General features: G+C 37.0%; 1 protein-coding gene across 1 annotated transcript; it reads right to left on the bottom strand.

The window, feature by feature from the left end:
• Positions 1-468: 468 nt before the first annotated feature.
• LOC127653937 (glucoside xylosyltransferase 2-like) lies at positions 469-24,487 on the bottom strand. The gene is made up of 7 exons (XM_052140808.1): positions 24,069-24,487; positions 12,707-12,902; positions 8,106-8,237; positions 7,777-8,028; positions 6,586-6,709; positions 5,472-5,644; positions 469-3,573 (listed from the first exon to the last, which is right to left on the bottom strand). The coding sequence occupies exons 1-7, from the start codon at positions 24,344-24,346 to the stop codon at positions 3,394-3,396; spliced, it is 1,335 nt and encodes a 444-aa protein (XP_051996768.1). The 5' UTR covers positions 24,347-24,487; the 3' UTR covers positions 469-3,393.
• Between the last annotated feature and the right edge of the window lie 122 nt (positions 24,488-24,609).

Here is a 24,609-nt window from a genome sequence, read left to right as displayed (position 1 = left end):
AAGGTAGACGGCTCACTAGGTTTTGAGACGCGGCCTAATCTCTTGCGCAACTCTGACTGGAACGACTATCCTTTCTGTAATTCATTTAAAGGCAAAAATGGCTTATTCATCTCTAGATTTGAACCTAGTTAGTGTAAATATGGCTTTGGGCTGTTTTGGTTCCCTTACGAACAAATAAATAAATAAAAATCCCATGATAACCACAAGTTTCCACCTTTTATTAAAGTGACAATAGGTAAATATGTAGTTTTTAGGTATCAGCCACTATTGTCATACCAAAGTCATAAAACAATAATAATAAATACAAATTCTATAAATCAATTACTTAGAAAATCATAGAAAGAGTATTCACTGCTTGAAGGACATTTTCATTTATTATGATTTTTCAGTAGTAACGATTGCTGTAGTAACTAATATTTTGGTGGAAACTATGGTAAATGTGTCATTAGCAAACATGACGTAAAGATTAATTAGATTTAAAAAAAACCCTTGAAACTATGTGTAATTCTTTTGTTTTACATTTCTATTTGAACGTCCAAATATTATACACTCAAAAATAGTTACCAATGCCATTACAGTCAGCCATGAGTAATTTCATGCAGGAGTTAAAGTGTCCAATAACAGGGCGGCTACTACGATAATTAGTATTCAGCTGGTCATGTGATTCCAACATGGCAGACCCCATGAGGGGACCGTCTCCAAGTGGAATAAAATGGCTTTTATAAGGTCACTAATATGACTGGAGTCATAATCTAAGTGAGTGGTCATGATTTTATAAATATATTTCAAAATTACAATGAATTTATTTGAGTAAAAGTTTTTTTAATCAGGAAACAAATTCCTGCATGCACCTTTAAGAAGTGTCACCCTTTTGAAATCTCTACATGCAATATATTGTCATAGGGCAATGTGTTTTTAATAAATAAATGTATTTGATATGTATATACTTTTGGGAAGTTGACCACAGGACCAAGTGAAGGCAAAAACAAAAAAAAGAAGCAAAAGTAAAATACTTATACAAAATAAATTGTGACAAGTGACAGCACTTCATCAGTTTCCCTTATACATTCATATCATTTTCATATACTTTTTTTTTAAATGTTGAAAAAAAAAATATGATACAATCAATATTAAATGCATACTCAATTTACTACATTTCTGACATCTATTTAAAAAGGCCATAATACAAGACGGCAAAGCACATTGGATACAATCAATATCGCTGGTGCATCTCTTTACTCAGAGATAACATGAGATGTATAATACAGTCTCCTAAAGTTTCCAGTTAAATAAATCTCCTCACTGATCCCAGACCAGCGACAGGAGGGTGGAAACTGGTCACACAAATAAAGATTAAGCACATTGTGCTGATGAACAAGTCAAAACATACATCAAAACATTACCAACACATTAGCACACATGCTTACAGTCTTTTATGATGTTCACACACATAAAGTCGACAAATTAAGATGCTGTGATTAATTACTTGAATTAAAAATATTTCTGGATTGTAAAAAATATCTCAATGCATAGTAAAAAAAATAAAATGGGTAGAGATGGTTTGTTTTGTAAAACGAATCTAGAACTTGTATTATCATTTCTGCTTTTTTGCACTTCTGGTTGGATGCAAACTGCATTTCGTTGGCTTTGTACTTGTACTCTGCACAATGACAATAAAGTTGAATCTAATCTATGTAATTAATCATTTATATGTGTATTTATGTTTTACCCTCTGATTCCACTGAAGAAACATTATAAGGGATATTTCACGCAAAGAAAATAGTTTATTCAATAACTCACCATCCACTTTAATTCAATGGAAAAAAGATGTAATGAAAATGATTGGTGACTGAGGCTAACATTCTCTTAACATCTTTTGAGTTTCATTGAAGAAACAAAGTCATAGGGGTTAGGAACAACACAAGGGCGAGTAAATGATGACAACATTTTCATTTTTGGGTGAGCTATCCCTTTAAATCTAGGGAAATGCTTTGTGGACACTCCAGAATCAATAGCCTCAACATGAAAAACACAAAAGTGCACTTATCTGTAAAAAAACATATTGGCAAGTGTTGTTTTCAATTGTATAATACTGTCATGATGTACAAGCATTTCTAATTAGCTCATTATAACCACGTGGCTGCACATGAACTCATTTATTTTACATAATGGCATTTGTTCTTAAACTGCTCTGGTAGAAGACACCACTTTAGTGAAGGTAAAGTTTCTAGAAAAGCACCAGGAAAACAAATCCTCATGCCATAAATGCACTACTGTCTTTTTATAACTTGAACAAACTGAATATTGCTTAAAAAATACATTTATATCTGGCACAACATAATATACATTATTCCCATGTGCTCTTACTCTCAGATACAATTTCAGAATAGTGTACTACGGTTATGTAAAGGGATGCTCAAACACATTCTTAATATTGAAGTTCATTTTGTCCACCTGAATAGACTTGTAGCATCAGTAAAAAGAAGAAAGCCAAGTTAATGGGAATTCTGGAAAGGCCAAAAGTTCTCATGAGATTCCTTCAGGGTGTTTATATACTGTACACAGTATATATTAAAATATAGAGTCACGAAGAAACTTTTTCACAACAATTCATCTATATGGCCCTTGCAGATATCAAAGTAACTTGTTCGAACATCATCCTTTAGGGCTTTGTAATGAAGGGGTTGTGTCTAGTGTCTTAAATTGAATGTACACCTTCTTGAGCTCTAAAATGCTTTCAAGCTAGTCCTCTTTGGTAGTTTGGGCATGTTATATTCATTTTTGTGGCTTGAAAAACAAGACCACATTGTGCTTTTAAAGCACAAACAAATTGGTGTATCCACTTAGAATTTATATCCACTTAGAAATCCAATGGTCCAGTTGTGTAATACAAGTCATAATGAACAAGATTCTGAAAAAATGATCATTTATATCAACAGCTCATTATTGGGGGATTTGCTGAAAACAGCCTTGCAAACGAGTCTGTGATATACTTATAAAAAAAATCTTCTTGAACATTCAGATGGATGGTACCCACTCGTTAATGCACTTGTTTAAGTCTCTGAGCCAAAGGTTTGATAATCATGGGTTTTATATATAATTGATTCCACAGATATTCCTTCAACATTGCTGCATCCAATCATTGAGCAATTCCAAGCCAACCCAAACCTCAGGAGTCAAAACGGCTGCTCAAAACAGAATTTGTTTCCAATATGCCAAACTCCTCTGGCTTGTGAACTTCAGGCAAAGGCAGATGTTCCACATGTAGCTTGCCTCTGGCACTTCACACTGAATATCCATTTAAGAACCACTCTGACCCAAGCAGCAGGTAGAGATTTTTCCTTATGAAGCCGAAATATGTGAAAAAAGTACTTTCAGAAGAGTCAAGACACATTACTCATGTGGCGGTCGAACATGGCGGACCACTTTTCTCTCATAAGCAGCTCTCATGGTCTTTTCTATTTGTTTGAGGAACACCTGTGGAATTCTTCCGCACAGGGTGTTAACTGTGTCGAGGAACTTGGTCTGAAGAGGGTAAAACAAAGACTGGAACATGTTCTCTTCAAAAGGATACTGAATAACAAGAGGAAAAACATTGTGTTAGAGTTTAAGTTACTGCACTGGCATTATTTTGGGGGAATGAACATGGTCTACATTTCATATCTGAGTGAATTCTGAACAGCAGAGGGGGCCACTTAACTCTACTAGACAAAAGGCTCCTATTCAAGAGATGGTTTCCTGCTATTAGATTTCAAGGAGAGACTCAAGGAGACTGCATTGCAAATACACAATATATATATATATATATTACACACACACACTCACACTCTCCTGCCACTTTATTAAGTACACCTGAACATCATCTTATTCATGCGATTATCTAATCAGCCAATCGAATGGCAGCAGTGTAATGTATAAAATCATGCAGATATGGGTCAGGAGCTTCAGCTAATTTTCACATCAACCATCAGAATGGGGAAAAATGTGATCTCAGTGATTTCGACCGTGGCATGATTGTTGGTTCCAGACGGGCTGGTTTGAGTATTTCTGTAACTGCTGATCTCCTGGGATTTTCACGTACAACAAGTCTCTAGAGAGTAAAGAGAAAAAACATCCAGCGAGCGGCAGTTCTGTGGCCTAAAATGGCCAGACTGTTCTAAGCTGACAGGAAGGTGACAGTAACCCAAATAAGCACACGTTACAACAGTGCAACAAAAGCATTTCTGAATGTAAAACATGTAGAACATTGAGGCGGATGGGCTGCAGCAGCAGAAGACTAGAGGTCGACCGATATGGGTTTTTTCAGGCCGATGCCGATCCATTGAAATCTGGGTCGGCCGATGGCCAATTAATGCTGCCGATTTATTTTGGCCGATATGTGCTTGTTTTTAACCTCTTATTTCAACCTTTTATTTGAAAGATAAAATGTAACACAAATAATTACTTAAGATAGACAAAATATTTTCTTAATTACTCCAGTACCGACAGCAGAACCGATAACGTCCGAGCTTACCAAAGCCAGTCCTTCAATAGCCTATAGTGCGTTTTTATGTTTTTTATTACTTATTTCTCGGCATTGAGTGACAACCCTCTCAAATATAACACACACAAACAGAACAAATAAAAGTCTCAGATTCACTGTCTGTAATTGCAAAATTCTTGCTTACTTATTGTGACATGATAGCAACCCTTCTGCTGTGATAATGCAACTTCAACTACGCTATCAATATCCAAAGTAGCCTTAGAACAGGAAACTGAGGCTGCAGTGGGGACAGGCTCACCAAAACTGGACAGTAGACGATTGGAAAAACATCACATGGTCTGACAAATCTGAATTTCTGCTGAGGTACACAAATGGTAGGACCACTGCAGCCTCAGTTTTCTGTTCTTGACTCACAGAAGTGGAACCCAAAATGGTCTTCAGCAGTTGTAGCCCATCTGCCTAAATGTTTAATGTGTTGTGCATTCTGAGATGCTATTCTGCTCACTACAATTGTACAGAGTGGTTATCAGAGTTACCGTAGCCTTTCTGTCAGTCTGGCCATTCTCCATTGACCTTTCTCATCAACAAAGTTTTTTTGCCCATTGAACTACAGCTCACTGGTTGTTTTTCGCACCATTCTCAAAACTCTCTAGAGACTGTTGTGTGTGAAAATCCCAGAAGATAAGCAGTTACCGAAATACTCAAACCATCCTTTCTGGCACCAACAATCATGCCACGGTCCAAATCACAGAGATCAATTTATTCCCCATTCTGATGGATGATGTGAACATTAACTGAAGCTCCAGACCCATATCTATGGCGGATTAGATAACCGCATGAATAAGTAGATGTACAGGTGTACCTAATAAAGTCACAGGTGAATGTATATACACTATATACAGCACACACACACACAAATATATAATGATATAATAATTATTTTCTTCTTTTAAAAGAATAGCCTGCTAAATTGAAATAGAAATCTCACTTCATGTATGGCATCGTACACCACTCTGAAGGCAGGCTGCTTGTCATTATGGTACACTCCACGGTTACCATGAAGAATGGAGACACCTTCCTCCTCCGCTGCCTTGCAGTTGCTTCCATACATGCAGTGATCTGGCCTGTAGTTCCACTGACATGGAAATATGTAAAGACACTCTGGGGAAAAAAGAAGCAAACTAAAAATAATATAGACATATTACTTAAACAGGCAAAGTAAGTAGAAACCAGACAATTGAATTCCATGAAGATAACAGTCAGTGCTGTCTTATTGGTGTGTGTTTGTATTAGTCCAAATCTGTTGGACATGTTTCATTACGATTGTCAGACAAACACTCTGCTTTCCAAGTCAAATCAAATATTTAAAAATGCAGATTGTATTTTGTGGATTAAAAAAACAATTATCCCATTCTACGCTCCACCGCCATACAGCCATACACATTCAGACAGACATCTTTTGCCATGCCCCAAAACCATTGCATTACCATGGTCTTACATCCAAAAACACTTTAATACCATGGTACTTTGAATTAAACCATGGTATTTACAGTGAACTTCAAAGAATACCATGGAATTACCACGGAGCATGTGCAAAAACATGGTATTACCATAGTCCCAAGTCTAAAAACATTATAATATCATGGTACTTTGAATTAAACAATGGTATATTTACAATATACTTTAAATAATACACGGTACATGTAAAAAACAAAACAAACAGCATTACGATAGCACATCTCCAAAACAATAATGGCAGCACTTTATTTTACAGTACTGTTCTACATTTACTTGCTAATAGTCAGTAATTTCTTGGGTAAGTACACAGTAAGTATACTGAACGTACACATACTGTAAAATAAAGTGCAACCACAATAATATTATTATGTTACAATATCCAAAAAACAAAACAAAAAAAACACATGGTAACATCAAGGTACTCTGAAATGTAGCATGGTATTTACAATGTATTTCAAAGAATACCATGGTATTACTGTATGTAGTACTATGTCCAAAAACATGGTAATAACATGGCATACATACAGGTACTTTTTCATTAGCATTGTTTAATTAAAGAAATCATAATCAACACAAATGCATACCTGGATTATAATGGAAGATGATGTTGAGGAGGTCTTGGTCTCCCCATGTGATGTGGTTCTTGTATTTCTGATATAGAGGGTGAAGCAGATTTTCCCAAGACAGGCCGCTGGCAATCATGCTGTTCTGTAAAATCAATAGTGGCAGGTTATTTTCCTCAACACTCAGTCTGGCAGCCATTTTTCAGACAGCTGTTGATATGGAAATTGGGCCTTTTTTTTTTTTGAAGAAATTTCCTTTTCCACCCCCAGACAGCCTTGAAAATGCGCTTGGTTTGAAAATTACAGTTCACGGCGAATCAGAAATATGCTAATCCAGACGGCTGTCACCCACTCTCTCAGGACGCTGGCAATCAGTAGATTTCCATTACTGCTTCTTAAAACCAGCCTGAGGTTAAAAGGGTCTCAATTTTAAAAGAAACCTTAAAAGTCATGTCAACGGCAAAGCTGCAGCCAACTCCCATGAGAAATAAACTGTGTAAAAGGACAACACAAGTAACAACTAGGAATTTCTGGCAAAATGTCAAGCACTAAAGCAAAAAGCAATGAAATCTAAAATTCTTGAACACAGAACCTGTGTTTAAGTATGTGTTGCAGCTGACCAAATCATATCCTTAACATCTTGTCCTTTCTACATGTGTCGCGTCAAGTTTCGAATAGAACACATTAACATACTGTACATTGCAATGCATTATGATATAATATTTGGATTGCGACCGAAACTGTGGCGAACACGTAAGAGATCCAGCATGTTCGCGAAAATGAAACTGCGAGGTTAAGTATCAACCTCTCTCGCACATTTTGTTTAACTTTTGTCCTGTACGATGCCTCATAGAAGTGGCTCTAGCTAAACTGAGAAATGTTGGATTCAGAGTTTGACGATATATCGGTCTACCTCTATTGGATTGTACAAATAATATGAATGCACACATAAATAAAATATAGTGATACGAGGAAGTATCAAAGCTCCATTCTGAAAAAAATTATTGCTCTGTATAGAATTATAGTTTTGAGTATCAAATTTTTTTCATTCTCGCAGAAAGCAAAATGCAGCACAAAGCAATAAATTCACAGCCAATCAAAAGATATTGGATGTTCAAAATGCAGCAAAGTCGAAGAGGATTATGGACATTTCTGGGAAGTTGGGGTGTAGGGAACTAAAATAAGAAAAAGGACAATTTAATTGTTCCTTACCCTGAACAGAGTGCTACGAATCCGTGTGAGGTTCATTAGCATGACACCTGAATTGACCCCTGTCACTCCATAAAAGGGGTGTCGCGCAAAGCGACTATACCAGCCGATCTTGGGGATCTCGTGTTCAGGGGCCATGGCAGCTAGCTGAGTGCTGTTGAAATCCTTCAGAAACTTCCAGATGTCATCCATAGGCCGGAGAAAGAGAACATCTGTGTCTACGTACAACAGCGAGTCCACATCCTTCAGAATAACCTAATATTAGAGGAAATGCAGGTTTGTAGTAGAAAACACAAACAAATCAAGATAATCATGAAGCAATGGGGGCTTACAGGAAGAAACAGCCTTTGGGCAGCACATGGCTTGAAGAGCTTCTTCCATTCATCAGCATTCCCCACAGAGAAGGTGATTGGATATATGGTGTAGTGAAACTTGGAGGATACCGTCTGAGGCCACTGACTGAACTGTGAAAGAAAATTGAAAAATGGTATTTCATTCAGGATTTCTTATGAGCAATTGTCACATAAGAAAAGGAAACCAATACTCATTAAGAAACCATACAATATTCATTCAAATTAGCCAGCAACAATTTAGAACTTCTGAAAGAACCCAGATTAGAAGAATGTGTCATTAAAGGCCTTTTCTAATGTGACACGTAAGGGCAGCGTGATATGCAGTTTTGACCACAACGTCACGGAACGGCGATTTTACCATGTAATACTTTGCATATACATATACATTGTGTAATAAAATTAGATCTTCTTGTTTTGATATTTGCACGGACACCACCCATGTAGCAACTGAGCATGCAAACTGTCCGATAGTCATTGGTAACGATTGGTTATTAAATTTAAGCATCATGTTACAGGGGCCTGGGTAGCTCAGCGAGTAAAGATGCTGACTACCACACCTGGAGTGGCAAGTTCGAATCCAGGGTGTGCTGAGTGACTCCAGCTAGGTCTCCTAATCAACCAAATTGGCCCAGCTGCTAGAGAGGGTATAGCCACATGGGGTAAATTCCTCATGTTCGCTATAATGAAGGGCTCCAAACTAAATGACTTGGGAGCCATCGGCTCCTAAATAGAAACATTAAGGAGCCAAATGGCTGTTTTTGGTTGCCAAATCACAGAATTGTTTGATTTAGATTGCTGTTCAGAAAGATAGAAAGCAGAAGAAAAGACAGCTGAAAACACATTAATCGAAGGTTTAATAAACTGTATAGCTACAGTATATAGTTGAGAATATAAGTTTGCATTCCCTTTTGTCTCATAAATGTTCACACAACTTTCATAATATATACAAATATAAGATAAGGTTTTTTTTTTTAATACTGCTATTCACAATCTAAATGACATAATTACATACATAGTATAGTACGCATATATTAGTTTGTTGTCATCTTGAGCATCAATTAATGTTTTCACCTTGTGTAATTGTTGTGAACAAGTCCCTCAATTGTCCTAAGTGTCAAAAGCTTGATCATGATCTGCATATATTAGTGCAGATATGAAAACTTCTTCCGGAACATATAATGCAGAAAACAATGCTTTAGATTTGGTGTCATTACGTAGTTTGTCCAGCAGAGCACGCTCCGACTCTGTAGACAGGGCGGAGTTAAGCGGTGTCTTCACAACAGAACGAGCGAGAGACACACTTGTGTGCGTGATGTATTTAATAATTCACATGATAATATCTGACGAAACCACATATGAACACACACAACCAGAATGTCACCAATGTCGACTAGATTTAAATTATTTTTGGTCGCATTTGCGATCATTTATTCGCAGTCTGGATTCTCGGTGGGGCACGTGGCGAGTTTTGTGTGGATGCCGTGGGGAATAATAGCGTGAAGCCTCCACATGCACCATGTCTCCACGATAACGCGCTCAACAAGCCATGTGATAAGATGTGCGGATTGATGGTCTCAGACGCGGAAGCAACTGAGTTTCATCCTCTGCCACCTGGATTGAAGCGAGTCACTACGCCACCACTAGGACTTAGAGCACATTGGAATTTGGGTATTCCAAATTGGGAAGAAAAGGAGAGAGAGAGAAAAAAAAAGCATCATGTTACATTGCTTGACCTGTGTGTAATAGCGGTTTGCTTTGAATCACAAATTCAAATAATAAAAAAAAATAATAATAATAAAATAAAGAAAATCCCAGCTGTTATTAATAATTCTGTTTTTGAATCAATGTTTGAATGCAGAACATTATCCAGCATGATTTTTAAAGAGAGATTTCACTGTGGGCGGAGCTATGAGGCGTGACGCCACAAAAAATATAAAAACAAGCACTCTATAAACAAACATGAAAGATTTATCACTTGACACATACATACTGCATCATGTCTGGAGTAATTCTTTGAAACACTAACAGAGTCATATTAAGGGTCATGATTTAGTTTAGAATATCCTGCTGATTCCCAAACAACTACTGCTGCAGAAGGCAGCAGACATATTATTGAGGAAACCTTTTCAGTAACAAACATGACAGTGCATTCCTTCTCTAACACTCTTCAAACATCTCTATCCAAGCCTTAAAAGAATAGTTCACCCCAAAATGAAGAAGAAGAACTCTTAGGAGAGAAGAGCGCTAAGGAGGGCTATTTCAAAGTGGAGATTTATATTTAAAAAAGGACTTAATTATTGACCCGTTTCTCAATCACACATATCATATCCTTTCTGAAGACATGGATTTAACCACTTGAGTCGTATGCATTAATTTTATGCTGTCGTTATATGCTTTTTGAGCTTAAACGTTTTGGACCTTGCATTGTATGGACCTGCAGAGCCGAGATATTCTTCAAAAGTTTTTGTTTGTGTTCAGAAGAAAGGAAGTCACACGCATCTGAACTACACCTTTAAGCTCTTTTATCTGCAGCGGTTTACACAGTGCAGGGCTAGGATAAATCAAGATCAATTTAATGCTCAAGGACACGTCTAAAAAAGCGATGGATCTTCAAGTGTTGACAATAACGTTCTGCTCTTTTCAGTAACCATCCTTCTGTAGTGAGAGAGACTATGAACAATTTGTTAAGTTTGATAAGAAAACAAAAATCCCTCTAACTGCCAGAAACAGAAAAATGTGTTCATAGATCAATGCCTTTGAATGTGTGGAGGTCTCTATTCTTCACACATTACCCCGCTCACCTCTACAATCACAGCATAACAGACAGTTTGAAGCTAACAACAGTTTAAATCTGCTACCTGTTTTAAGCCATTCCACATTAAGGTTTCTGTTGAATATGCAAAGACACCTGCAAGACTACAAACTGCACTATTATAGATAGTTAATAGGGGTACAAAAATGTATTTATCAACAATTGATTATATTTCCCTATAATTTACTAAAATGTATTATATTTAAAGATGCTGCATGTAACATTTGTGCCGCTAGGAGACTAAAAGGAATTGCAAAATAATTGATGAATGAATAGATTAATATGCATCTTATCATTTCATACTAAAATCAAATGATTGTCAAATAAAATATTTACACCTCTACTAGTTAGCTACATTGCAAAGTTACATCTAGGCTTTTTTTTTTTTTTTGTAAGGAACAGCAGTCCTCCACAAAAGTCATGTGCAAAAAATTTTCCAGATTTTTTTTTTCTGTCTCAGAGAGCAGCATAGTTAGAGGATGAAACTTCGTCTGAGGTAATATATAGTTCATTGATGAGATCAAGTAGCTGGAAAGCCAGCACAACGTTCTTTACAATTTTGCTGGAATTCAAATTCAGTTACCAATTAGTGTGCTTTTTGTTTTTAAAAGTCTACAAATGATGGTCTTTAAAAGGAAGGTTCTATGTTTAATACAAGTTAAGCTCAATCGACAGCATTTGTGGCACACTTGTGGTTGATTACCACAAAATAATATTTTGACTTGCCCCTCCTTTTCTTTAAAAAAAGCTAATTTCTCAGTTACGATGAGGCACTTAGAATGGAAGGGAATGGAGCCAATCAGTAAATGTTAAAAGTTTCAAATCAATAGCCACAAGCTGTAAACAATGCATGTTAAAATGATTTTAGTGTGATAAAATTGCATAATAACTTTTTCTGTGTAAAGTTATATCCAATTTTACAACATTGTTGCTATGACCACATAATGATGTGTAGCCTGTAGTCCTAGTAAACTTTGTTTAAATGATTTAAACAACTTTACAGCTCAAATAATACACAAGTTTTAACAGAAGAATTTATGAAAGTGCTTTTATAGAATTATAAGCTTCACATTTCTACCCTCAGGGCGGCACGGTGGTGCAGCGGTTAGCACTGTCGCCTCACAGCAAGAAGGTCGTGGGTTCAAACCCTGGTTGCCCCGGCCTTTCTGTGTGGAGTTTGCATGTTCTCCCCGTGTCTGCGTGGGTTCTCTCCGGGTACTCCGGCTTCCTCCCACCATCCAAAAGACATGCAGGCTAGGTTAATTGGTGTCTCCAAAAAAATTGCCCTAGGTGTGGATGTGGATGTGGAGATGAGTGTGAGTGTATGTCTGTCTATGTGTGGCCCTGTGATGGACTGGCGACCTGTCCGAGGTGTCCCCCGCCTTTCGCCCAATGTTAGCTGGGATAGGCTCCAGCCCCCCGCGACCTGGTACACAGGATAAGCGGTTGACGATGGATGGATGGATGGACATTTCTACCCTACAAAAATTGGCAATTTCCACTGCAAGTGCCTTAATGTAACATTGATTTATTGATTTATTTTTTTAAAGAAAAGGAGGGAGAGTCTAAATTATTATTTTTTTTAATTATGACAAAAATTATTCATTGAGCTTAACTTGAACCTGGAATATTCCCTTATGGAAGTTTGGAAACCATACAAAACAAAAAACAAAAAAGTGTGAAGGGTATCAAAGCTAGATATTACCATCAACACAAAAAGCAAAGGGAGCCATTGCAAAGATGAAAGAAACTTAGGACCCGCTCTCACCCCTTTTTCAAACTGTTCGGCCAAGTCCTCTTCTGCAAAGATGTGAAACTTGATCTTCTTTATGCTGAAGAGTAGTGCAGACTTCACCATGGTCAGCGTTTCATCTAGACGGTTCCCACAAGCCACCACCGCCAGGTGCATGACATCTTCTGCTCGGGTGACCTTTGACCCGGGCCGCCCAATCTCACTCTTCTGCCTAGATGTAACGAAAAGGAAGCAAATCTACGAGTCAAAAACCCATCCAAACTGCTGTCAAAAACAAAAACACCTGGTACAGATCAGCAGGGTCAAACCATGAGATAACACACTCTTGCAATATTTCTTGTGCCGCACATGGCTTTTTGGGGCATGGAGAATCTCATTTAAAAAACTCAAGGTTACCATAAGGGTAAACATAAATCAAAGTCAGATTTGCTTTGGATTTGGTAAGGGCACTCAAGGGTAGTCTTAAATACAGTAATATGATTTGCCCAAAAATGATGTCATCATTTACTCAGTCTCACCCTCATGTCAATGTAAACTACATATGTGTGTAGTTTTGGCTTACAACCCCCCACATCATCACCTCTCTCTCTCCCTCCCTCCCTCCCTCCCTCTCTCTCCCTCCCTCTCCCTCTCCCTCTCCCTCCCTCCAAATTGATTTTTTTATCTGATGTACAAATACTTTTAAGACAACAGCAGGAGATACCAAAAGTGTACACAGGTACTAGCAATTTTGCTCGTCCAGACCTGTCTGACCCATTGTTTCACTTGAATTCACATTCCCTTGTCTTGAGTCTCTAACATAATTGTTACTGGTATGTTGTTTGCTTTAGTGATTCATGTCGAGTCTCTATCATTCGGGGGAAGTAAAGCTCACAAACATGCTAAGCTCTTCCCAAGAGACTACCTTTGGAGAAAAGAAAAGTCCTCCATTTATCAAAGGCTTTGGTAAGGGAAACAAAATCATACCACAGGAGAAGCACACAGCCTTTTAGACAGACATCAAAGGGCTTTTGTTAAGCCGAAGACATGCAAACACTCTTGTTCACATTTAAGTCAAACACAGACCTTGAGGAAGAATCGTAAAACATACGGCTTTGACAACAAGGAGGCGGGGTATCTTCATACCTGACACAAACGTTTCTGGTTAGATTACTAATATCACAGAGGGTTATAGAGTCTGTTTTGAGGTTGTGGTTTCCTGTGGAAAATGCTTCCCTCGTTTACAGCATAGCCAAGTAGGCAACAGGAATGGCAATGGTCTGAATGGTATCATACAATTTCTTCAATCATAAATTCCAAGAATAAGAGCCAGAAAGTTAACATATAAGCATATGACCAATACCTTACTGGAGAGACTGTACCGTTTTGTTTTTAATCAACATGAAATGTTTACAGGCTCGGAGCTTATAAAAATTCTTGCAGTCTGAGTGCATACATCTGGGAATATTTAGCCTAGATAAAGAGTGAATAAAACATTTTATTCCTTATTGAACACAGGTTGCATTCTTAGGCTGATAATCACCAATAGGTCCTTGTCGAGCAATAAAACCAATATGTTAGACAATGTTAAACTGACTGGGAACTTGGAAATTGAACCAAAAATTGTCTGAAGCTAGGGGTGGATGATATCACCAAACTCTTACAGTATATCACGATACGAGTCATTTTGTATAACGACAACAATATATATATCACAATAGTCTTTTTTTTTGGGGGGCAATAAAAATCAGTTAACATAATAAATAACAAACAGTCAAAGTTAAAAATAGAATAAATACTCGGTTAAATCAACCTTATCATAATACTCAATTTCACATTATGCCTTTTCAATACATGTTGTTGACCAATATTATTATACATTTACATTTACATTTATGCATCTGGCAGACGCTTTTATCCAAAGCGACTTACAGAGGACATTATTACAGGGACAATCTCCCCGGAGCAACCTGGAATTAAGTGCCTTGCTCAAGGACACAATGGTGGTGTCTGTGGGGCTCGAACCAGCGTCCTAAACTTTCCATATAACCAGCGTTATAAACTTTCCTCAAGAAACTCAAGATCTTTTCAAAGCAAAGTAAGAAAGAAAATATTACATGATTTTTATTTTATTTATAGCACTTGAGACGGCAAAAAAGTTTGTTTGTATTACCACAAGTGATTATAGTCAAGCAACAGTTTGCAGATTACATTTTTCTAATCGGTGTTGGATTTTGTGAACCTTCTCACCACAAATGCCGCACCTGTTTTAATAACAATATTCCCCTTCAACATCTTGACTTTTCTGTTAATCATATCAGCAATAATTCATCAAATGATACAGTACAGATTTGCGAAATAGTCAAGCGCACCTCGCCGTGTTAAAGAGATGATACAGGTGTCCGGATCACAGTGATGCTGTCCCGGCAGAGTGTGTCAGATCACAGTGGACTGCTGCATTCTCCACTATATATAGCCCAATTGGCCCGCAGAATCTGATTGCAGAGAATCAGTAACGAGTTTGTGGGCGGGTTTGCGCCGCTTATCTGCATCATTTCTTTTGTGAATCTGGCATTAAACCAGCACATGTAAATAACTTTCAATATTACCTGTCCTAACTGATTCCCCGCTCAAGCCTGGATTCAGTCTCACATAAAGCATGGCCACTACTATATATGCCACTACTATATATGCTCACACTGTGCACATGGATATTTACATATCACAGTATATACGATACAGCAAAATTGGTGTCGATTCACACTTTGTATGATAACAATGGATTTATGGAGGATTTACACAGAAATCTCTTACATGTATGAATATATACATACAAAAGTAATATGATGCAATTCATGTATACCAAGTGTGCCGCACAAGCCCTCCAAAGTGAAGCCAAAACGTCTCGATCGCCCCCTGGTGACTGGTCCTAGTATAGGTCATAAACCCCGCCTCCCCATGTTATTAAACGGGACTTGAGACCAACTAAACAATTAAATTACACTTCACATATCTTTTTTTTCCAAAGATAGTTTGTCATTTACTGTAGTTTCTATCACGTTGATGTAATTTCAAGTGTTTGTTTTCAAAATAAGTTTGTTTTTAGTTAGTTATTTGATGCTATAAAAACGGTGCTGTGACATCATGATTGACAGCTGTGATTGACAGGTTCTCAGAGCGAAGTAGTCACTGAAGCACCAACAGACTTTTTTCGGGATCTTCGGTGGACTGAGGAGATTGGAGCTTTAAATTTAATACCTAAATTTCAATAATTAATTTTTTCACACCGTCATAAGTCAAAAGTGCAGGGGCGTGTGCTTGCGATTGATTCAGCGAGAGTGAGGGCGGGGCCTTGATTTCGCGGCTTTACTTTCTGCTCACTACTGCGCAGGTCTGGTCCCGAAATCGCAACTGCGCAGACTCAAGTCCCAAGATGTCAGTGCCATATCGGGACACTGGCGGCTTCAGTTCTCACCAATGGAAAAGAGCGAAGGGGCGTCATCCATCTTTTTTTTTACAGTCTATAATGTATACCTAAATACCAGCCAGTCATAATAATAATAATAATAAAAATAATAATAGTACGAGATGGCAAAATCATGAGTAGGATTGTCACAATACCAAAATTTTTGTAGTTGATACCAATACCTGTAAAGTTTCATGATTCTTGATACCAAAAAAACAATAACAAAAAAAAAAAAAAAAAAAACCAATCGGTAATATGCTTAACAAAGTTAAATATAGCAATGTAAACAATACATAAAACAAATGCATGTTTCCTTGCAGTGTTTCTTACGTAAACATTGCTTCAAGTTTTATTTTTTTCGAAATTAATTTCTTCATATTTTTCTGTTCCATGTTTTAAAGTTTAATTCAATTTCATCATCTAATAGTGTCTAAACAAATTAATGAATAAAACTTTAATCAAATGAAAATTAAACAAAACAATTTCAACATACCGATGCATACGATTTCAATCAAATGAAGTGCTTTAGTAAATATCCTCATGGCATAACTTAAAACACAATATTGGTCTTATTCGTGTCAAATAAAGTGCTGCACAACCAAGCATCACATAATAGACATTGATGAAAACTTCCATTTATTACGTCATATCGCCCAGCCTGGGTCTAACCAATTACCAAAACCCTAAACCTAAATATGGAATGATTAACCAAATTTTTTCGCGGACGTTACCTTTCTAACAATAGTTTTTAATAGGAAGCAAGCAAGTAATTAGTAATTCTGTTTGTTGATAGGATGGTCTGTATGGAAATAATAGTCGTACAAGCCAAGTAATACAATATCTTATGATTTCACCATTGAGTTGTCATGAGACTATTGTTGACAAATACATGTATTTGAGCCATGATGATTGTGCGTGCTATAAAACGCAGTTTATTTAGTTTTTCTCATTATTTTCAAACCATTATATTTGGACTAGTAGTTAATCTGGGTGGAACAGTCCCACCCAGGCCCTTATGTGGCCTCGTCTCTGGCCTGAAGCAGTCAACCCTTGAATTAAAAAAACTTGCAGTGAGAACATCAACACGAGTTCCAATAAAGCATATTTTGAAATGGAAAATGTTGGCTGATTCAAGTCTGGCCCTCAAGGTTGTGCATTTGGAATTCAGTCAGTGCTTTGCCTTGAGCTATGAACTGCACCTCACACACTATGGTGAATTATTAGTTTATTTCCCTTCTTTAAAATATGTCTGCCTGTCTGCTCAGATAGACAACTTTTATATCTTTGACTTTAAAGCCTGCATTAAAGGTTAGCTCTAGGGCAGAATCTAATTACTACTTGGAGAATTTATTTGATAATCCATTGATCATTGCTTCAATTAATCAGCTAGTTTTTATTTGCTGTATTGCAATTCATTTTTCACTACTGTAAAGTGACGTCACTGACAAGTTCTCACAGCACACATATCCAACTAATTGAAAAAGAAATCAGTTTTTGGTTATTTTCATTATTGATTTTTAGAGTCAACACATCAGGATGCATGAGTGACAACAGAGAGACATTTGGCTTTCTTTAAAAAAAAACATTAGAGACATAAAAACAGAGGATATAGTGAGAAGAGCAACACATAAAAGGGAAGGCTCTTAGTGCTGCTCAATGACATGTCTATGGCTTTATATAATGCAGCTGTCATGCGGCAGTTGCCTCTATTCATATGGCTACATTACAAATGACAGAGCCAGGTTTTTGTTTGATAGTTGATAGACACTGATTCATAGGTGTTACAGAAACATGTGCAGTGGGGTTTAGTGGTTCTCTTGCAGAGAGATGTGTTTTGAGATCCTTGAACTTTCCATTAAACTGGGGATTTTTTTGTGAATGCTTGTTTGCACATTTGTTTGACAGAGAGATAATTGAGGGAAACCAAAACTGAACATTTCATCATTTACTCACCTTCATATCATCATATGACTTCTTTTGTGGAACTCAAAAACAAACATTTAGAAGGATTGTACTGGTTGTTTTTCTTCATACAATTAAAATGAACAAGGACTGAGGCTTTTAAATAATAAAAAAAGATGCAAAAACACCATAAAAGTAGTGCATATTACAAATACATATTCCAAATATTTGGAAGCCATCTTACAGCTTTGTGTGAGGAACAGACTGAAATTTAAATTGTTTATTTTACTGCTTAAGAAACCCATGCTTACATGAATAATATATATATATATATATATATATATATATGCTTACATATATTTTCTGTTTTTCTGATAATGCATATTGAAAACTTTGTGTTTTGGTGCTAGGACAAAAGATTGTTGAATTATGCATTTTTATATTGCCAAAATAATTTAGTTGTCCCCAACTGTGGGGATTTTAATAAATAATAAAAACTGTAAACTGCAAACTTCTTTGTTCTTTTTAAAAAAACAGAGCTTTAATATACACATTTTAAATGTATTTATTGGATTGAATAGGGTTTGATTTATTTTTTTGTTATTTATGTTTATGGCCTTTTTGAGTGCCATAAATATTTTTTTTTGGTGATGATGCACACAGTTACTTTTTCAATGTTAATTTTCACCTAAACAAAAATCAGGGGGCCAAAATTTTACAAAACCAAAATCCAGATAATTTATCTGAACTTAGTAGTTTTCTTAAAGTTGAACAGCTCATATTGAACACATAAGAATGCAACTTTGTGACATCACAGTTGGTTACAGAATACATAAAAGAATAGAATGTTTTGTTGATTTAGAATGTTTACAGCCTATTATAGGAGTGGAATCCTTCAGTATGTGCCAGTCAATCTTTTACTAGTTTACTATGATGGACACAGCAATTTTTGAAAATATTCTGTTGATGTTGATGAATGTACAGAAACGTCTGTCTCATGAGACCAACGTGGAGCACAGCTTGTGAGTGGCCCTCAAACGGAGGTGGACGAAAAGCTGCTCTTTTCAACTTTTGTCCCATTTGCCCCCCCATTTGTCCCATTGCAGAGACTCTGCAGGAGAGCACTGAAATGGCAGTGCCTCACATTGCTATCGAATTACCTGCCAGTTTGGAAATGACACCCCCTGTCCTAAAGCACAAAGAAGTGGACTCTACTCAAATAAAGAATCAGACTCTGGACATCACTTCGGGCACTCTTCACATGGAAAGTCAGTCCCTGCACATCACTATAGACAGATCAAGTGATGCCATTCCATCACATCACATCCTAAGCAGGTGGCACAAGAATCAAGTGAGCGGTCATCAATGTGGAGAGGCAGGCTCAGAGGTTATTTGAGATCCGTGATAACCAGCCGCATAACCTGGTCCATCATTGCCTCTGGGGCTGGTATCTGGGCCCTAAAGCAGATGAATCTGTGAGGGTTCTTCTGCTGCAGCTACAGCAGTGCAAAACAAAATATCCTTGGTGTTTGGGATGGCAAAAAAAAAAAAAAGGTGCTTTTAGCTGTATCCTTGTATCCCAGACACAGCAGTGCAAAAAATACAAATTACCTTGTGCTTTTTTGTGTGCACATATACCGTATATGTATATATATATTTGTGTGTGTGTGTGTGTTTGTACAGGGATGCAGGTGACATTTCACCCCACGCTTCCTGTAGCACTTGCCATAGATGTGGCTTGTCTTGTCGGGCACTTCTCACGCACCTTACACTCTAGCTGATCCCACAAAAGCTCAATGGGGTTAAGATCCATAACACTCTTTTCCAATTAGCTGTAGTCCAATGTCTGTGTGTCTTTGCCCATTCTAACCTTTTCTTTTTGTATTTCTGTTTCAAACATGGCTTTTTCTTTGCAGTTCTTCCCATAATGCCTGCACCCCGAGTCTTCTCTTTACTGTTGTACATGAAACTGGGGTTGAGTAGGTAGAATTCAATGAAGCTGTCAGCTGAGGACATCAATTGAGTGATGCATCTATTTCTCAAACTAGAGACTCTGATGTACTTATCCTTTTGTTAAGTTGTACATCTGGGCCTTCCTCATCTCTTTCTGTCCTTATTAGAACCACTTATCCTTTGTATTTGAAGACTGTAGTGTACACCTTTGTATGAAAGCACAATTTTGTGCAATTTCAAGCATTGTATAGCCTTTGTTCTTCAAAACAATAATTGACTGATGAGTTTCTAGAGAAAACAGTTTCTTTTTTTGCCAATTTTGACCAAATATTGACCTTAAGCCATGTCAGTCTATTGCATAATGTGGCAATTCAAAAACAAACACAAAGATAATGCTAAGCTTCATTTAACAAACCAAATAGCTTTTAACTTTGTTTGATATAATTTTCTAGTACCAAATTAGCATGATTATTCAAGGATAAGGTTTTGGGGTGATGGCTGCTGGAAATGCAAATCTAGATTTGATCAAAAATTACTTTCAAATAGTGATGATGCCGTTTTTTCAATTTAGTTTTCATTTAAACATGTGTTTCCACAGTGCTTGAGCCTTGTAACCAATATTGCTTGCTTCGGTGTAGAATAAATTTTGAATAACATCTTTATTGTTCATGCTTCTAAGAGAACCAATGTGAACTTGCCATTTATGCTGTTTTAATTTACTGATAAACATCTATAAAGTAATTTGAAAACAGTTCTCAACTTGGTATGGATGTGTAGCCTACATAAACGTATGGAATGCATTGGATCCACCAAAAAATAAGTATTTTAATGAAAATTGTATTCATTAAAATTCATTGCAATTACAATATCAAGGGAAATAATTAGGCATAAATAAAAACAGGTAGAAATAGGCCAGATAAAAGCAGTTTATAACAACTAGTGATTAGAATCAGATGACTTGTGTTTGTTAAAGCTCTCAGGACAAAACAAACCCTGCTGGCCCCCCGAACGTGATGCGACATGCCATCAGGGACACATTTGTCTGTTTTGCATTAGTGTGGCAGGAAGCACGTCTGGAGGATGCGCTTAAAAAATTAAAAACATCCTTTTTAAAAGGAGTTAATCACTTCTAAATAAAACAACGTACTGAATAGGACGAGACAGCTTGGCCCTTCCCCCTTCCTCTGCAGAGATGGCTAGGGAGCCAGGAATTAAACACATAAGAGCGTTTTCCAAATCACACCCTCTCATCCCTCCTGTTTGTGCAGTGGATCTGTTAAATAATTTCCTGAGGCTGCATCAGCCTGTTGCATCGTGAGTTTATCAGCGCAGAGCACTCGCAGGGGTGTGGACATTAAGACAGATCGGTGCTGGAAAGCCAACAGAAGGGTCAGCAGGTTGAGACATCTAACAACCACAATTAGCGCTGTTTATGTGAAGCCGTCAAACTGGTGATAACATATGCTTGATGAAAGAGGGCAAGCAATAAATATTAAACTGATCTTCAATTTAGGCATCGTCCCTTGGTGATTTTACACTATAAAAATAGGAAGGAATAGAATAAGACCAAAAATATAGTTTTGGCATAACACCAATCTGCTTGAATAAAAAACAAAAAAGTGGTTTGGTGAGTAAATAATGACATTTTCAGTTTTGCTTTCATCTCTTTACAAACTAGTCAGTTTCCATCCATGTTTTGAATTCATTTTATGCGCAAAATCGGAATAAGCAGCGTGGTGCAAAATAGAAACATGCAAGTTGAAGTAACTGTGGCTCTTTTATTTAATATAATAAATGACTTGCAGCTTCATGTTTGCTAACGTTCAGAGGCAGATGCTTTTATTCCACATTTATGATGCTATGCGATGATATTGAGGACATTCTCAGAGCGAAGTATCTATTTATTCACATGGTTCTTTTGAGGCAGTCACATGACTTTTTTTTTTATGTGCATCTATATTTCTAAATACTGCATATTCTATAGGAGTATATTCAGAAAATGTGTTTCCATCATAGTTTATGAGCATGTCTTCTTATTGAATACAAAATGTATCAATCTCAAGTGAGCGTTTACTTTTTTAATGCACATTTTGGAGATTTCATTCACATCCAGGTGATTCCATCAAGCATTTTTCATGTGATATTCCATCATTTGCATGAAAATAGGTGGATGAAAACCCAGCTACTGACAGCTACAGTTGTAGTATGAGAAAGTATTTTGGCATTGTGTTAATACCCAAGTTATATAATTACTTTTGTAAACAACTACATACCCCAGATATTGCCTACACCGTCTGAACAAACATCAGATTTCATCACTTCCAGAATGACAGTGAGTCTTAAATACTGTTTTCTAGATCCAGATTCAGTGCCGTGTGAACAAATCCACATAGCTACAACTAAATACATATAGTACACCTGCTTTGACATTACTGATTTAAAGGAATAGTTCTCAAAAATCTAAATGATGATGATTTACTCAATACATACATGTGTCTGACTTTCTTTCTTCTGAACAAGAACAAATTTTTTAGAAGAATATCTCAGCTCTATAGGTCCATCCATACACTGCAAGTGAATAGTGACCAAAAATGTGAAGCACATAAAGGCAGTATAAAATTTATCCATATGACCCCAGTGTTTCAATATTTTCTGAGGTGATCCAATCCATTTTGGGCATGAACAGTCCAAAATGTAACTCCCTTTTCACTGTAAATACTGCCATGGCAGTCTCTAGGCATGATCATGATTTCAAGCTCAATTAAACTTCCAAGCAACACACGTGCAGAGCGCTAGATGACACAAGTGTCATCGAGCTGGAAGTCATGATCACTGCAGGAGACTGCAGATGCCAAGATTTATAGGAAAAAAAGAGTTACATTTGGTCCTGTTCTCACCCAAAACCGATTGGATTGCTTCAGAGGACATGGATTTAACCACTGAACTCATATGGATTACTTTTAAACTGCCAGTATATGCTTTTTGAAGCTTTAAAATTGTGGTCACCATTCACTGGCATTGTATGGACCTACAGAGCTGAGATATTCTTAAAAAAATCTTTGTTTGTGTTCTGCATAAGAAAGAAAGTCATCCACATCTGGGGTGGCAAAAGGGTGTGTAAATAATGAGAATTCTCATTTTAGGGTGAAGTTTCTTTAACAATACCAAGATAAAGCCACAAATTAACCATCTTTTAGTTCACCTAAAGTATAAATTAGACAACTCCTTTTAATTATGTCTGAGAAAAGGGGCTCATAAACTACTCCATTCTTAGTGTGACAAGGTATTGTGTGCACTCACTCAGAACAACCAATCATTGATTTTGTCACTCCATTACTTAAGCTTGTGCAGCCCTTTGGGAAATTGGCAATTGCATTCAAGGTGACCTTTTTAATAAAGCCATAATGAAAATTCAATTGAGATAATCTTGGCTGAGATGTGCATAGGAGGTAATGGTCTTTTGACTCCTCTTCTTCACAGCATATGCAATGAACAAAGGTCTCTAGTAAGATCAAAGACATATTAGTGTGTATATCTGGATTTGGACAATGCAAATTCTGTCATGCATGGTTTCTATTACATTAAGAACCCAAAGATTACACAATCGGTTACTCAATATGTCAAGAGAGTAAAGCAACAAAGACATTCTTGGCAAAACTGGCATTATCAAAGCACATTTGATTTTGGCTGGAATATCTTGTTGGGCAGGCTGTGCTAATGTCAAACAAAACATCAATGATTTATATATAAATTATTATTAAAACATTCATTTGCATTGCATTTGCATATCACACTGAGGTCATAAATGCCCTTGAGAAACAGATGCCTTCATAATGAATGGCTGCCTAAATATCAACGTTAGGGACAGAATGGGATAAAATGCATTTATTATATGTTATACTATATGCGTTAAATACATGCATTATATTTAATATATGCTTTATTATGTACATTATATTCAAGACTTGTTTAAGCAATTACAAGACAACTTTAAACACGTGCACAAGCACAGCTATATATTATATTTATGGTCAAATTGGTTGTTGATCATGATATGTACTTGTAGAATTTTCCTACCCAGTCTTCGCGCTGACATTCCCTCCTCTGCTGCTCAACTTTGGCTCTCTGCGGTCATTTTTGCGGATTAGTTTCGGTGGTACTGACGGTTCTTCCTGGGTTTGTTTCGCCTCTTTCACCGGTGCGATGTCCTCGATGTCACGAAAGAATGAGAAATGTTTTTCTTTTGCAACTTCTTTCAACGGCGGCTCGTCCGCACCGTTTCCCCCGAAAAAGTACAAAAGTAGGAAAACTCCGAAACATATCGCGATCGCCACAATCTTGCAGTGAATTCTCATGGTGAAAAAGTATTCCGACTTTCGTGTGGAAATGTTTTAACCATGGCTCTGGTTAAAACATGAGCATATATTTGTAGTGTGCAGCCATATTTCATCATTTGCTCTACTGTGATGATGAAGACGAAGCTCCCTCAGCTTAGCGCCGATATCAGGCATGTAAATGAATCTCTGAAGGCGGATCTTACTCTACTTACCGTAATACTCCTAATACTTTAGTAATAGTACCGTACTACCGTAAAAGCTAGAACATAGGCCCCAGCAAC

The sequence above is a fragment of the Xyrauchen texanus genome, chromosome 13 (genome assembly GCF_025860055.1).
Source record: "Xyrauchen texanus isolate HMW12.3.18 chromosome 13, RBS_HiC_50CHRs, whole genome shotgun sequence".
Lineage (NCBI taxonomy): Eukaryota > Metazoa > Chordata > Actinopteri > Cypriniformes > Catostomidae > Xyrauchen > Xyrauchen texanus.
Note: the sequence above shows the minus strand (reverse complement) of the source record. Positions and strands in the feature narration are given on the sequence as shown.

Excerpts from the sequence above, each read along its gene's own strand:
- LOC127653937 (XM_052140808.1), bottom strand. The coding sequence starts at position 24,346 with ATGAGAATTCACTGCAAGATTGTGGCGATCGCGATATGTTTCGGAGTT. Across the intron at positions 12,903-24,068 it reads AATGTCAGCGCGAAGACTGG|GCAGAAGAGTGAGATTGGGC; the intron begins GTAGGAAAATTC and ends CGTTACATCTAG. Across the intron at positions 3,574-5,471 it reads TGTACGATGCCATACATGAA|TATCCTTTTGAAGAGAACAT; the intron begins GTGAGATTTCTA and ends CTTGTTATTCAG.